The following is a 13,492-nucleotide window of genomic DNA, read 5'->3' as shown; positions in this document are numbered from 1 at the left end:
GGAGAAATGCCATCAATTTTGTATAAAAAATTATGTCACTTTTCCTTTACATTAAAAATTTGTTTTGGCGCATGTTCTTATCTAACTCTAGAAAAAAGAAAGGGGACATTAGTTAAATGTCATACTAGCTTATTTTGAGGTCATAGAGGAGTAGTAAGATCTTATAGAAAAATAAAAAAATAACAATATTGGGAGGAAATGCTGACATTACTGAATACATACAAAAATGTCAAATTTGCCAGGAACAAAAATTAGTCTACACAAAAAGCAGAGAACCTATAGTAATACCAGATTCACTATCAGAAATATTTAATAAAGTCGTATTAGATAAAGTAGGCCCATTTCCATAAAGTTCTTCTGGAAGTAAGCACATTTTAATAATGCAATGCTCTCTTACAAAATTTTCTATTTCAACTTTAGACATTTCTAGAATTATTATCAGTGACAGATCAAAAAGTTTCGTTAATCAAGTATTGACAAAAGTATAAAAAATTTATGGATTCTGTTAAGCTCTAACTAGTGCGGTGACAGTGAGATACCGTCGAGCCATCATTGGTAGGCTAGGAGAAATAGGGGGAAAGAGGAAAGAGGAAAAGCGAATAGGACAGTTAGGAAAAGAGAAAAAAGAGTCACAGCGAAAAGGTCAGATTAGCTTGGGCCTGCAAGCTTGCGAGAAGCGATTTGTTGTTGTTGCCCGAGGAGCAATTCTTCTTGTTTTTTTTTACGCAAGAAGCGTCGTTTGGAGCTTACTTTGTTTTCCGTGCTGTTGTTATTACGGCTGCGCTTGAGTGTCTCCAGTGCAGTGTTTGGTGCTGAGTTGTCCTGACCCTGCTGAGATAGCAGGCGACGCTGGACTCAGGGTCACCAAGGCCAACTTAGACGACCTTGTCTATCGAACGTTGCCAGTAAGGGCCCCTAATGGCCTTAGCGTTCCCACTCGATCACTGTTCGAGATTCTGACCTGGCAGAGGCACCATCAAGGAGCTTATCAGCACCTGTAAGTACCGGTCAACAGGCAGTTTAATTTTAAAGGGCAGTGGCCCTCGATTAGCCCGCATAGGTCTGCGCAATTTGCGATTTCGCGCCATGAGCATGTCAAGCAATCGTGCTCAACGTGTAAGAACACACACACTCACACACCTACACCCGTAAGTACTTTAATGCTTCGTATTATATTCTTTTTTAAGTAATATTTTTTTTTTTCAAACATTATTCGCAAGTGTTTATTTGTTGTCTGCCCGATTCTCCCCCTTGTGTTATGATGAAGTCGTTGTGTTGCACATATGTGCAACATCAGTAAAATTATACTGATGTAAAAAGAGGATTTAGTTTATGAGATTTAAAATCTCGCGCTTAAGCATATTATCTTACCTAAAAGGGCCAATTATAAGCATGCGCGCGTCTATTAATACACCAATAGACTCTGTTTATACTTACCTTTGTCCAGCAGCTTGCTGCTGCTGCGGTTATCGTTAGTCGGCCTCAAACGCCCTTTCCGGTAACTCACTTTGCGCTCGTGTTTATAATTTTCACGTGTATCGTTTTATGTAAGATTATTGTAACAAAAACAATTCACAATTTCGATTAACACGTAATTTCTCCGTCTGACTCAAAAATTTGATCTACCTTTTTTTATCTTGCATAATAGCAAGTATTATGACTTGTTAAAGTAGAATTAAATAGAAAAATTGTTTTTTATAATAAACGGCTAAAGTGTTTAAAAGTGTGTTGTGCATTTATAATTGTGTCCTTTTATTACATCCTTTTTTCACGCTCCCTTAAATCCACGTGCGTTATAAAAAAATATACAGTCCACTGTCTTACTGAGTTCGATTTTGAACATGGTCCTTCAAGCCGGATGTGGGGAGGTGAAACATAGGTGTAGGACATTTTCCTTTTGTGTAAGACACAAGGTCGTTTTATCGCCCATCTTGGCTTCCTTTCACGTTCTCCTCAGGCGACGAGGCTGACGCGGTCAACGCGCCAGCGCGTAGTCCGTACGCACACACACACACACACATATAGCCATATCTCTTTCTCTCTTTTCTTTGTTCGTTTGTCGTCGGGTGCGAGCGAGTCCATTGTTTATATAGGGGACTCACTGCTGCTCGTGCTGTGGTCGTCCTAAGCGTGTGCGGCTGCCTGCCTCTGCAGGCTATTGTGCCAACACCGCTGCTGCTGCTGGCTCCACGGGTCCTTTCGTCGTCAGCGTGTGCTGCTGCCTGTCTTAGCAGGCTATTGTGCCAAGACCGCTGCTGCTGCTGGCTCCACTGGTCTTTTCGTCGTCAGCGTGTGCTGCTGCCTGCCTCTGCAGGCTATTGTGACAACATCGCTGCTACTGCTCGTGCTTTGGTCGTCTTCAGCGTGTGCTGCTCCCTGTCTCGGCAGGCTATTGAGTCGGCACCACTGCTGTCAAGTCCTGCAGGTCTTTCGAACTCAACATAACTACGAATACTTGGTCCTGTTTACATGGTTTGTAAAATTGTATATTTTTGGTTTGTAACATTAGTTTCTTATAGTTTTTCGTTTTTTTTGTTTACCGATTGACTTGAATATACTTTTGTGAACTTAACTTTATGTAAGCACTTGCAAAAATTAAGAACACTACGGTCGTTCAGCGTAATTGTTAAATTAGTTAGCCTTTGTCTGACTAAAGTTTGGCTACGGTGCACGGTTTGTATTTATTTATTGAATATTTATTACTTGAATTTAAATTTACCTTATCAAAATGGATAACCTTTATGAGGTACAAGTTAAACTGTTTATCAAAATTAAAGGTTCCTTTACAAACTTTAAGAAACTTGGCCAGGTGAAAATGACCAGGGGTCTGGCTGACTCTAGGCTTCAACAACTCAGAGATACTTTTGAACAGTTTAAATCCACTCATGATAACATTATGAATATAAAATCTTTACTCACAACTCATGATTATTTTAACAATGAGTGCTTTGAAGTGGGAGAGGATACCTTTTATTCAGTTCAGGGTAATTTTAAAGATTTTTTCAATTGAGGAGCTGGAAACGAAAAGGGCGCATAAGTTGAGAAACACGTAAAAGTATTGTCCAAGGAGTAAATTTTTCAAACTCACCATATCGATTTTTAATAAATACTAGCTTGTATAGAATGAAAATCCACACCTTTTTTACATTCACAACCTCAAACGCCCTTTCCGGTAAGTCGCTTTGCGCTTGTTTTTATAATTTCCACGTGTATCGTTTTATGTAAGATTATTGTAACGAAAACAATTCACAATTTCGATTGACACGTAATTTCTCCATTTAACTCAAAAATTAGTTCTGCCTTTTTTTATCTTGCATGTAAGCAAGTATTATGACTTGTTAAAGTAGAATTAAATAGAGAGATTGTTTTTTATAAAAAACGGCTCAAGTGTTTAAAAGTGTGTTGTGCAATTATAATTGTGTCCTTTTATTACATCTTTTTTTCCCGCTCCCTCAAATCCACGTGCGACATAAAAAAATGTACAGTCCACTATCTTACTGAGTTCAATTTTAAACACGTTGCGAGAAGCGAAGACACCTGCAGCCGCGATACTTAGCCCCTGTAGTGTCTTGATGGACGAGATCAGCGTATACACATAACGAAGAGTTACTGAGGGTGTCCAAGCAACGCAGGCCGGGTCAAGGTTGAAGTCTCCACTTCGCAAATCCGCATTGTGTGTACCCCGTAACATTGATGCCCGACGTAACAGCCCACGGTAAGGTATCGAGCAACATCGTCTATAAGGCAGACGACCTCTACTATTACTATACATATTTTGTCCTTCGAGCCAGATTCCGAGCAAGTAAGAAACAAACAGCAACCATTGCAGAGCAGGTGTTAGCCAAGGAGAGCATTTAGCACACAACATAATGTGAGTATACTATAACTGATGTCAAAGTGTTGGTTGTATTAAGCCATCGCGGCCGCCATCATGCCCACGGTCCGGCTTGCGTTGCATGATCATGGCCACGACGAGGTCGTGCCGCTATTAACGCGTGCCTCATCCGCGTCACAAGTTAAATATAAGGCTGCCACGGCCACTGCATAGCCCGTGGTCCAGCGCTTGTCATACATACAGCCACGGCAGACATGAAGCCGTGTCGCTGGTAGTGGTTAGTTTGTCAGTAGCGGCGGCCACATTGCCTTTCTTACGGTGGTACCTATACCTTGTCATGACTAGGACATATGTAACGTATGTGCGTGTGTGCGTGTGTGTGTATACATAAGGTGTGAGTCTCTTTTTTTCTCGCTTTCTCTTCTTATCCCCGTCGTATAACTGCAAACATACGTGTTAATTGTGGAAGTAAGGACAAAGCCAGGCTCGGCCCGATGGCAATAGCAGCTTCATGCAACCGTCAAGCTCATGATTGCTCTTTCAGGTCCAACAAAGGCTGGGCTAACCTATTTGGCGCCCAATGTGCTCTGGCAGACGTCATTGCTCGTTTTGCGCTGGCCGTCACGCAAACTGAGTCCTCGGCCTGAACCACCGGCCTTGTCGAAGTGAGGTTTGAGTTGCTGGATGGCTACTGGAGCGACTTTCAGGTCAATCTTTAGAAGCTCATCGAGACGCCTCCTCCCGAGAAGCAGGAGTCACTAACCTAAATGTACTTTACATCGGAGGCTGTGTACATAGAGTCACGCACACACCTCTACAACGCGAGGAGCACCCTCGCACCACCTCCTGGCAACGGCGAAGTGGGCCCCGGGCGCGCTACATCGAGTTGTGGACCCTGCTGGCCCCGAATTAGTATTCCCGCCTTCTCCGAGAAAAGAGAAGACTGAGAGAGCTTCCGGGACCTCTTTTGAGCGCTAGTGCATAACAATCAACAGCTCACCGATGTCAAGCGACTATTTTACTTTAAGTCTCTCGTGGAGGGAGATGCCAAAACAGCCCTCGACGCGATCCAGATCGTTGGCGCCAACTACTCGACCGCTTGGGCCGCGCTCGAGGCAAGATTTAAACACCACCGTCTCCTAGTACACGATCATCTAACAGCGCTATGCAAGATCAGGCCTTTAAGAGACGAGTCGGCCAGAATTCTGCGGAGCCTCCTTGATACGCTGGGTCACCACCGGGACCAGTTGCAAGCTTTGGGCCACCCTGTCCTCCAGTGGGATGCCTGGCTGATCTCTTGTGCCATGACCGGCATAGACCCATTTACCCAGCGTGCCTAGGAGGACGAGCTCGAGCGGCTCGAGGGCGCTGACACAAGGGCTGGGATTGTGACTGCGACTTTCACCGCCATGGCGAACTTTCTTCACCGACAGTGCCGCGCTCTCAGCTCCATTGAGGCATCTCGCCCAGCGTGGCCAGCGAGCACGCCCAGCATCTGTCCACCAGCTTCATCATCTTCTGGGCAGCACTATCACTCCCTCGCAACCGGCGCATCTCTGCCCCCGTGCCCGTCCTGCAGCGAAACCCATTACCTGGGGCACTGTGCTCGATTCCAAGGCCTCGGCACGCACGCTCAGCGAGACCTGGTCTACCAAGCCCGACTATGTTTCAATTGCCTCCGAACGGGCCACCTGTTGAAGTCCTGCCCCTCCCGATTTGTTTGTCAGCACTGCCGAGAACAGCACCACAGCTTGCTTCACGAAAGCAGCCGTCAACGGCCGTCGGACCCATCTGACGGTCGGCCATCACCAAAACGGCCGAAGGCTGACCCCGTTGGTGCAACCCGTGCCGACGACCTGGGCCCGTCGCCCTCTTCCTGACTCGCCGTGCTACCGACCGCTCTTATCCAGCTTAGTGGGCCGTCCGGCTGGCGCGCGACAGTCCGAGCCCTCCTCGATGCGTGCTCTGAGGTCACGATCGACTCTGCGAACCTGGCGCGACGGTTCAACGCCACGTTGGAGCACACCAATGCGAGCATTTCTGTAGTAGGTGGTGAGTCGGTCGTCCACTCGAGAACTCGGGCCCATCTGCACATCGACCTGGGCAGAGATGCGCCGCTGATCACCTTGGCGGCACTCTGCTTACCTCAGCTCAGGCTCGTATCACCGTCCGCTTCTCTGCACCCATCCGTGGCCGAGCAGTGGTTTGATCTTCAGCCTCTAGCTGACCCCGCATTAAGTACACCTAGTCGTGTGGACCTGCTCTTCGGTGCCGACGTCTTCAGCCGCATATTGCAGGCGGAATCCATCCAGTGGGGCGGCATTATCGGTCAGCACACAATCTTCGGCTGGACCCTCGTCGGCTGTGCTCCTGGCCTGCAGCCGGCAGCTTTTACTGTTAGCTCAACACTGCACGAAGACGGAGCACCGTCTTGGCATCGCGAGCTGGCTGCACTGCTGCAGCGCTTTTGGGAGCTCGAGGAAGAACCGCAAGTCAGCCGCCACGCTCCAGAGGACATTGAGTGCGAGCGCATCTTCCTCGATTACCATCGTGCTTCGGATGGCCACTATGTCGTTCGTCTGCCATTGAAGAGCAACAGTGCACGGCTGCTCGGCAACAGCCTACAGAGTGCCACGGCCGCCCTTCACTCGTTGCGTCGTCGCCTCCAGCGGACCCCAGCGATGGGTGCTGAGTATGCACAATTTATGGCAGAGTATATTGCTCTGGAACACATGAGGCCACTGCCTGACGATTTTCGCACGGCATCGCCTCAACCAGTGCACTATATTCAACATCACGGCATCTGGCAGAGCAGCGATAAGGGCAGCAGGCTTCGCGTCATGTTCAACGCCTCGAAATCGACATCGAGTGGCTACAGCTTAAACGACGTCCTCTTCGCGGGCCCTAGACTGCAGACCACGCTCCCCTGCGTGCTCCTACGCTGGTGACGACACCGAATCGCCTTTTGCAGCGACGTCCGCATGATGTTTTGTCAGATCTGGATTGACAAGCGTGACGTCGACCTACAGTGTATCTTGTGGAGCCCTGATCCAAACCAACCGCCCACGCACTACCAGCTGTTGACAGTCACCTATGGCACTTCGTGCTCACCGTACCTCTCCTTGCGCACTGTGCAGCAGCTGTGCAAGAACGAAGGACACCGTTGGCCCGAGGCAGTTCCCGTGGTAATGAACGACTGCTACGTCGACGACATACTCTCCGGTGCCATTGACATCGCCACGGCTCGACATATTCGTGACCAGCTAATCGAACTTTTGCAAGCCGGCGAGTTTCCTCTGCGCAAGTGGGTAGCCAATGTGCCCGAGCTGCTGGACGACGTCCCCAACGACGTGCGCCTGCGGCCCACTTGGTGTCAGCTTGGCGCTGAAGGTCTCGTTAGTAAGCTAAGTGTGAGCTGGGACCCACCGTCAGATTGCTTCCTGCTAACACCTCCCCTCATACAGCACCAAACCACCAAGAGGACCATGCTCGCAGCGATTGCGGGCCTGTTTGATCCATGCGGTTGGCTTGCGCCGATCGTGCTGAACGCCAAGCTCTTGCTGCAAGACTTATGGCAAGCCAACCTGGACTGGGACGAGTCTGCTCCGTCGTCCATGATTCAAAGGTGGACTGCCTTTGCCGCCGAGCTCCAGGCCATCTCCGGTCTATCCCTGCCTCGTTGGATCGGAACGGTCGCGTCAGCGGGCATTTACCTGCACGTATTTTTCGATGCCAGCTGCCGCGCGATGGCTGCTGTCCTGTACTCTGGACTCCAGACCACGGACGGTTCTGTCCGCTGCCACATCCTTCTCGCTCGCACGAAGCTGGCGCCCATCCGCACTCTTAAGCCAATGGCTGAGCCCGTGGCCCAGATGACCATTTCTCGTTTGGAGCTCCACGCCGCCCTGCTGGCTGCTAAGCTTGTGTGCTCGACGGCCGAAGAACTAGCAGTTCTGATTGAGCGCTGTCACGCCTGGTGCGACTAGCAAATTGTGCTGCACTGGATTCGCTCCGATCAGCCAACCAACAAGGCCCTCGTCGACAACTACGTGGCCCCGATACAGGACACGCTAGCCTTGAGTGCCTGGCGGTACGTGCCGTCGCAGTCCAATCCAGCCGACGTGGTCACTCGAAGCGCGGACATGTCCAGTCTCAGACAACAACTTCTGTGATGGGACGGTCTGCCATGGCTTGCCGACAACGACCGAGCCTGGCCCCAAGAAGCACTTCAAGAGGTGACACCCTTGCCGTTGGCTTGCTACGCCACCCATCTGGCTGAGCCGAGCATACTTGAACGATATTCCAAGCTTCACACTCTACTCGTCGTTCTCGTGCGCACTCGTCGGTGGGCTTGGCGCCAGTTGCGTTGCCCACCTGTCCTGCCAGTGCTCTCACCACTGACCCCTGCCGAGTTTCAAGATGCCTTCCTGGCCTGCGTCCGTTTGAGCCAATCGGAAACGTTCGGCAAAGAGTGAGCGCGTTTGCAGAACGGCGAGCGATTGCCAAAAGGGAACCCTTTGACTTCTCTTGCAGCTTTCCTCGACACCAATGGCGTTCTGCACGTTGGTGGGCGACTGGGTTTCTCCTTGCTACCTTACGAAGAGCGGCATCCACCGATCCTTAGCGAAGCCTCATCGCTCGCCTCGCTGGTCCTTTCTTGGGCCCATACTCAAGCTCTTCACGGCGGATACAGGGTCACTAGTGCCTTCGCGGCGAAGCGCGCATAGATTCTCGGTGGCCTACGCAGAATCAAGGCTCAATTGCGACGGTGCGTCGTATGCTCCCGACTCCAGACTCGCTCCGCGACCCAGATGATGGCCCCCTTACCAGCTTCACGAGTCACACCTTCACACGCTTTTGGCCGCATGGGTGTCGACTACGCCGGGCTTTTTTCAGTACTTGCGTCAAAAGGACGAGGCATACGCACTACGAAGAGTTACATCGCCTTCTTCGTGTGCATGACAACAAAGGCCCTACACCTCGAGCTTGTCGGTGATCTCTCAACAGCCGCCTTTCTGAGCGCTCTCGCTCGGTTCACCGGTCGTCGCGGTCGACGCTCTGAACTCTGGAGCTACAATGCCACCTGCTTTCGCCGCGCTGATCTAGAGCTGCGTGAGGCGTTACAAATTGCGGAGATCGACTGGGACCTCGTTGCTGGCTCTCTTGCTTCGCAAGGTATTGCTTGGCACTTCATCTCTCCCGGAGCTCCACATTTCGGCGGACTCTGGGAAGCCGCCGTCAAGTCAGTCAAAGGCCACTTCCGACGCGTAATGGGCTCCCGTCATCTGACCTACGAGGAATTCTCCACCGTACTAGTTGGGATTGAGATGGTGCTCAATGGAAGACCCTTGACACCGCTCTCCGGCGAACCTTCCGACCTCGAGGTACTTACACCAGGCCACTTCCTTGTTGGAGCCCCACTCGATTCCATCATCCAGCCCGGGCCTCCCACTGAGAACTTAGACGCTCTCTCGCATTGGGACCTCGTGAGAGCCATTCGGGCTCAGTTCTGGTCACGCTGGAGCTGAGAGTACCTCAATACACTCCAGCAGAGGCCGAAGTGGACCGTTGCTCGCCGAAGTTTTGCCGTCGGCGACTTCGTCATCCTACTGGACGCCACCCTCCTCCAATCGAGCGGTCGTTGGCCGCTATGTCGCATCATTCGCGCACAGCCTGGTCCTGATGGATTAGTACGCGCGGTCACCGTGAAGACAGTGACTGGCGAGTACGTGCGACCGATTGTCAAACTGGCTTGGCTCCCCGTAGCGAACCCCAGTCCACCAACGCCACCCCCTGATGGTCGAGAAGGCCGACCCACCTTGGCGGGCGGCGACTAGTATGTCGCTCCAGGAGCGATGCGGGCGGATTGTTCGGCTCGTTTCCCGCGATCAACGTCCGACAAGATGACGACACGTGCGCCCTCCTTTGTTCTGCGTGCGTACTGCTCTTGCGCAGCTGCCAAGCCGTGCGCGGGCAGACACACTGACGATCGAGGACCCAAGAAAGAAAGAGCTAAGGTAGATCACTACGACAGAAGTGCTATAATTGTCTGCAACTCTGTACTAGGCGCTAAGTCATATCCAATAAAGATTTTCAAAACTGAACACATATAGTATAGTAGTTACTATACATATATTAATAGTAAAGTTGGAGCTGTAGCAGTATTTACAGCAAAACAAAATAGATCACGTACACAACGCGTAGAACGCGTATAACATATACGAGAAACACCAGTAGATTCGAGTAGATCGCGCGCGTAAACAAAACAGTGGCTTTGTTTGTGTGACAATTTTTAGTCGTCGCTGACTCACAGCACTTAAAATTATTGTGTACTAGTGTGAGTGAGAAACAAAATTATGTTTCGAAAAGAAATATTATTTTCGACAGCCAACAAGCTTAGCCAGTTAAATTGGATTTTCACAGGCAGCGTACGCTGATCTACAGCGCATGTGGCATAGTTTACAGTGGTATGCATGTATATATATGGATTATATATATATATATATATATATATATATATATATATATATATATATACGGCTGTTGGCTAATCGCGGCTCGTTGTGCGACGAACACATAGGTAGTAGTGTACGTGTGTAAGGTACACTACACAATATACATAACTGAATGTAATATTGTACCACACATGTACACACATACAAAAAAAAAGTTAAGGGAATTGATATCCCTACAGCTAATAGCTTTTAAATAAGCTACATATGAACTTATAAATTCAATTGAAAGCCTAAAGAGTTAAATATAGGGAGAAAAATTGTGTCCAGCTTACGACTTGCTACAAGCTTTCTCTACCCGTCAGATCTCTTCTCTAAGCTAATCCCTGTACTGCATCATAGTGCACTAACTGTGAATAAATTGTGTAGGGCAAATTTTAGCATTTCAAACGACCATGGCAACTCCAGCTAGCTCTTAAGAGGATACATTTTACAGGTCCGTACATCTGCTAGAAATAGTGCAGGATAGTGAGGAGATGAACGAACTTCTGAGAGCCACGACAATGGCAGTAAGTTCAGGCACACAGATTGAAGCTGATAATGTCTGAGTAGCTGCTATAGACAAAGACGAGCTTCTTATTAATACGCTCTCGTCTATCTAAAATTCGGACAAGTTTAGAAAAGCATGATCGGTGCAGACTCTCGAAGAAGAGAACAGATGGCTACGTGATAGGCTGATAAAAGTCAATGAAAGCATTGAAAACTTGACTTAAGTAAGCTCAGCTTGTACAGCTAATTAAAACTACTTACAAATGAGGAACGTGGCTTTCCAAAATTGGCCAGGAGGCCAAGCCGATAACGTGCCAGCGAGAAGGCTCGAAACGATTTTTGGTAAGCAGGCATCTCACAGGCTTGACCCAAAGCTACTTGAAAATGGCTGATATAACGTAGACATACCGTCGATGCGCGACGTTGGCACATATTTTAGCACCACTGCCACCATGATGATGGGACCCTTATGGCCACCTAAACCAGTCAGCTGGGTGCAAGCGATGTGCCTGGTATGCGCGGTAACAAGCGCATATATGGCATTGGTAAGCTACTCTCAGATTAGTGAGTACCACAGCCTGGTTGGGGGGAGTCTTCCTCCTCCGGTGGAAAGACAGTCGGAGTCAGTTAGGTCGTACGTCAACTCCGGATGCCGGGACTTAAGACAAATTATCCGGTAATGAAACGTAAAGCTTACCAGCGGTTTACGCAAGAGAGATCCTGGCACTTGGAGAGAAGGATCCCCTTCACAGAAGTTACAGCCACAATGCTATAAATGCAACTACCTTGGTCACTACGATCGGGATCGTCTGAATAAGAGGCAGGAAAACGAGAAAAGGCAGACGTAAACGAGGGTATTACTTCGCTCCTCTCTACCTAATTCTCACAGGCTACGGTTGCATCGGAGTACGCGCGCCGGTAGTGGCTACAACTTAAAGTAGCCAGTTACAAGGTGCGAGCGTTATACGACCCTGGCGCTACCCACACTGTCATGCGAGCAGTCGGGCTTCAGATAGCCAACTCCTGTGGTTGGCAACTGCGCCCCACGCTAGAAAGCCAGGTGATGAGTCACGGATAACCGTCACGCATCTTAGGCCTCGTTACTCTACCTTTCAAACTAGGAGAAGTTAAACAGGACGTGGACGTTATTGTACTGCCCTGGTTGAACGCTGGTTTTGACGTCAGCGCTAACTTTATTAACGCTTTCGGGACTGTCAATAATTCTGTCGATAGAGTTCTGGTGTTAAAAGTTCAAGGGACTAAGGTTCTCCTAGAGGAAGCAGGATTGTCAGGGATAGGCAAGGTCTGACTTGCTGCCATCAGGCTGAATGACATCTCATTCAAGCAGTAAGAAGAGTTGCAGACCCTTTTGAATCACTACGTGGAGTGTTAAGCCCCCCCCCCTAGGGTTCACTACGTGGGTCGAGCACGAGATCAAGGTCACGACCTCGCGGCCCATCAAGCAGAAGTGCAACCCCGTATCAGATAAGATCCAAGAGGTCATACACACCCAGGTGAGTGAGATGCTCGGAAATGACGTGATCAAGCTATCCAATTATGGTAGGGCGAGTCCCGTAGTCATGATATGTAAAAAGGATGGCAAGTATCGGCTTTGCATCAACTACCAGAAAGTAAACGCCGTGATAGCGCTCAACGCATTTCCATTGCCACATATTAATACTATCTTTTGCAAGCTGAATACAGCGCATTTTATCTCTTTCCTTGATATCAGCAGTGCGTATCCCGAGATACCATAAACTGAGAAGACTAAACTGGTAACATTATTTAAAGTGCCAGGAAAAATACTCTTTCAGTTTTGACAGTTACTATTTGGTCTGAGTAATGCGCCAGCTATGTTTCAGCAGTTAATTGACCACGTCAATACACCAGAGCTCGAGCCTTTTGCCTATGCCTACCTCGATGACATTATAATTGTCACGCAGGCATTTGAAGAGTATCTCAAAAGGCTAGCGCACGTACTGAAGCACGTCCACAATGAAGGACTCACCCTCAACTGACAGAAAAGTGAGTTCTGCCAATTAGTGATAAGCTACCTTGGTGACCTTCTAATTCGAGATTGATTACGACCAAATCTAGCCAAGTTAAAGCCAACTGTGGCATTTTCGGCCCCAAAGAATCTGAAACAGCTTAGGCGGCTTACAGGCATGGTTTCATGGTACTGAAAGTTTCTACCAAACAAATCGTCGATAGTAGAGCCTATAAATAAGTTGTTACGCAAGGATTAGCCGTTTTACTGGAAAGATGAGTAACAACGATTCTTCGAACAGCTAAAGGCCTTGCTGACGTCTTTAGTTGTGTTGCAGCGACCTCACCTCAAGAGTCAGTATGTGGTGCAAATGGATGCCAGTGGTTCCATATTAAGCCCCGTCGTATCACAGATAGTCAACGGGCAGGAAAAGGGTCCGGAGTTTGCGAGCCATTCTATGACACCGGCTAAAAGCAATTACAGCGTGACAGAGCAGGAACGCCTCGCAGTCCTGTGGAGAACGAGGAAGCTTTGCCCGTACATCAAAGAGACACCCTTCAAAGTCATGACTGATCACAGTAGTTTTCAGTGGTTGGTAAATATTAACAACCCCACTGGACGACTGTCAAGATGGGCCATAGAGCCTTAAAGCAAGAGTTTGGAGGTTGA

The 13,492-nt window shown here is 48.9% G+C and overlaps 2 protein-coding genes across 2 annotated transcripts; both read left to right on the top strand.

The window, feature by feature from the left end:
- The first annotated feature begins 5,244 nt into the window (after nucleotides 1-5,244).
- LOC149375695 (uncharacterized) lies at nucleotides 5,245-6,783 on the top strand. The gene is made up of 2 exons (XM_089598126.1): nucleotides 5,245-5,667; nucleotides 5,746-6,783. Exons 1-2 carry the CDS (start codon nucleotides 5,245-5,247, stop codon nucleotides 6,781-6,783), a joined length of 1,461 nt encoding a protein of 486 aa, XP_089454252.1.
- A 36-nt stretch (nucleotides 6,784-6,819) lies between these two features.
- Nucleotides 6,820-9,672, top strand: LOC106645287 (uncharacterized). Its single transcript, XM_089598125.1, has 6 exons — nucleotides 6,820-7,758; nucleotides 7,822-7,984; nucleotides 8,060-8,271; nucleotides 8,323-8,529; nucleotides 8,629-9,321; nucleotides 9,388-9,672. The coding sequence occupies exons 1-6, from the start codon at nucleotides 6,820-6,822 to the stop codon at nucleotides 9,670-9,672; spliced, it is 2,499 nt and encodes an 832-aa protein (XP_089454251.1).
- The last annotated feature ends 3,820 nt before the right edge of the window (nucleotides 9,673-13,492 follow it).

The sequence above is a fragment of the Copidosoma floridanum genome, unplaced genomic scaffold (assembly GCF_036245765.1).
Source record: "Copidosoma floridanum isolate Cflo_tuat_1 unplaced genomic scaffold, Cflo_Japanese_pri ptg000005l, whole genome shotgun sequence".
Classification (NCBI taxonomy): Eukaryota; Metazoa; Arthropoda; class Insecta; order Hymenoptera; family Encyrtidae; genus Copidosoma; species Copidosoma floridanum.
Note: the sequence above shows the minus strand (reverse complement) of the source record. Positions and strands in the feature narration are given on the sequence as shown.

Coding starts and splice junctions, on each gene's coding strand:
- LOC149375695 (XM_089598126.1), top strand. CDS start 5,245: ATGGCGAACTTTCTTCACCGACAGTGCCGCGCTCTCAGCTCCATTGAG. Junction 5,668..5,745: donor AACGGCCGAAGGCTGACCCC/GTTGGTGCAACC, acceptor GCTCTTATCCAG/CTTAGTGGGCCGTCCGGCTG.
- LOC106645287 (XM_089598125.1), top strand. CDS start 6,820: ATGTTTTGTCAGATCTGGATTGACAAGCGTGACGTCGACCTACAGTGT. Junction 7,985..8,059: donor TCGAAGCGCGGACATGTCCA/GTCTCAGACAAC, acceptor GGCCCCAAGAAG/CACTTCAAGAGGTGACACCC. Junction 8,530..8,628: donor CTCTTCACGGCGGATACAGG/GTCACTAGTGCC, acceptor TCCCGACTCCAG/ACTCGCTCCGCGACCCAGAT.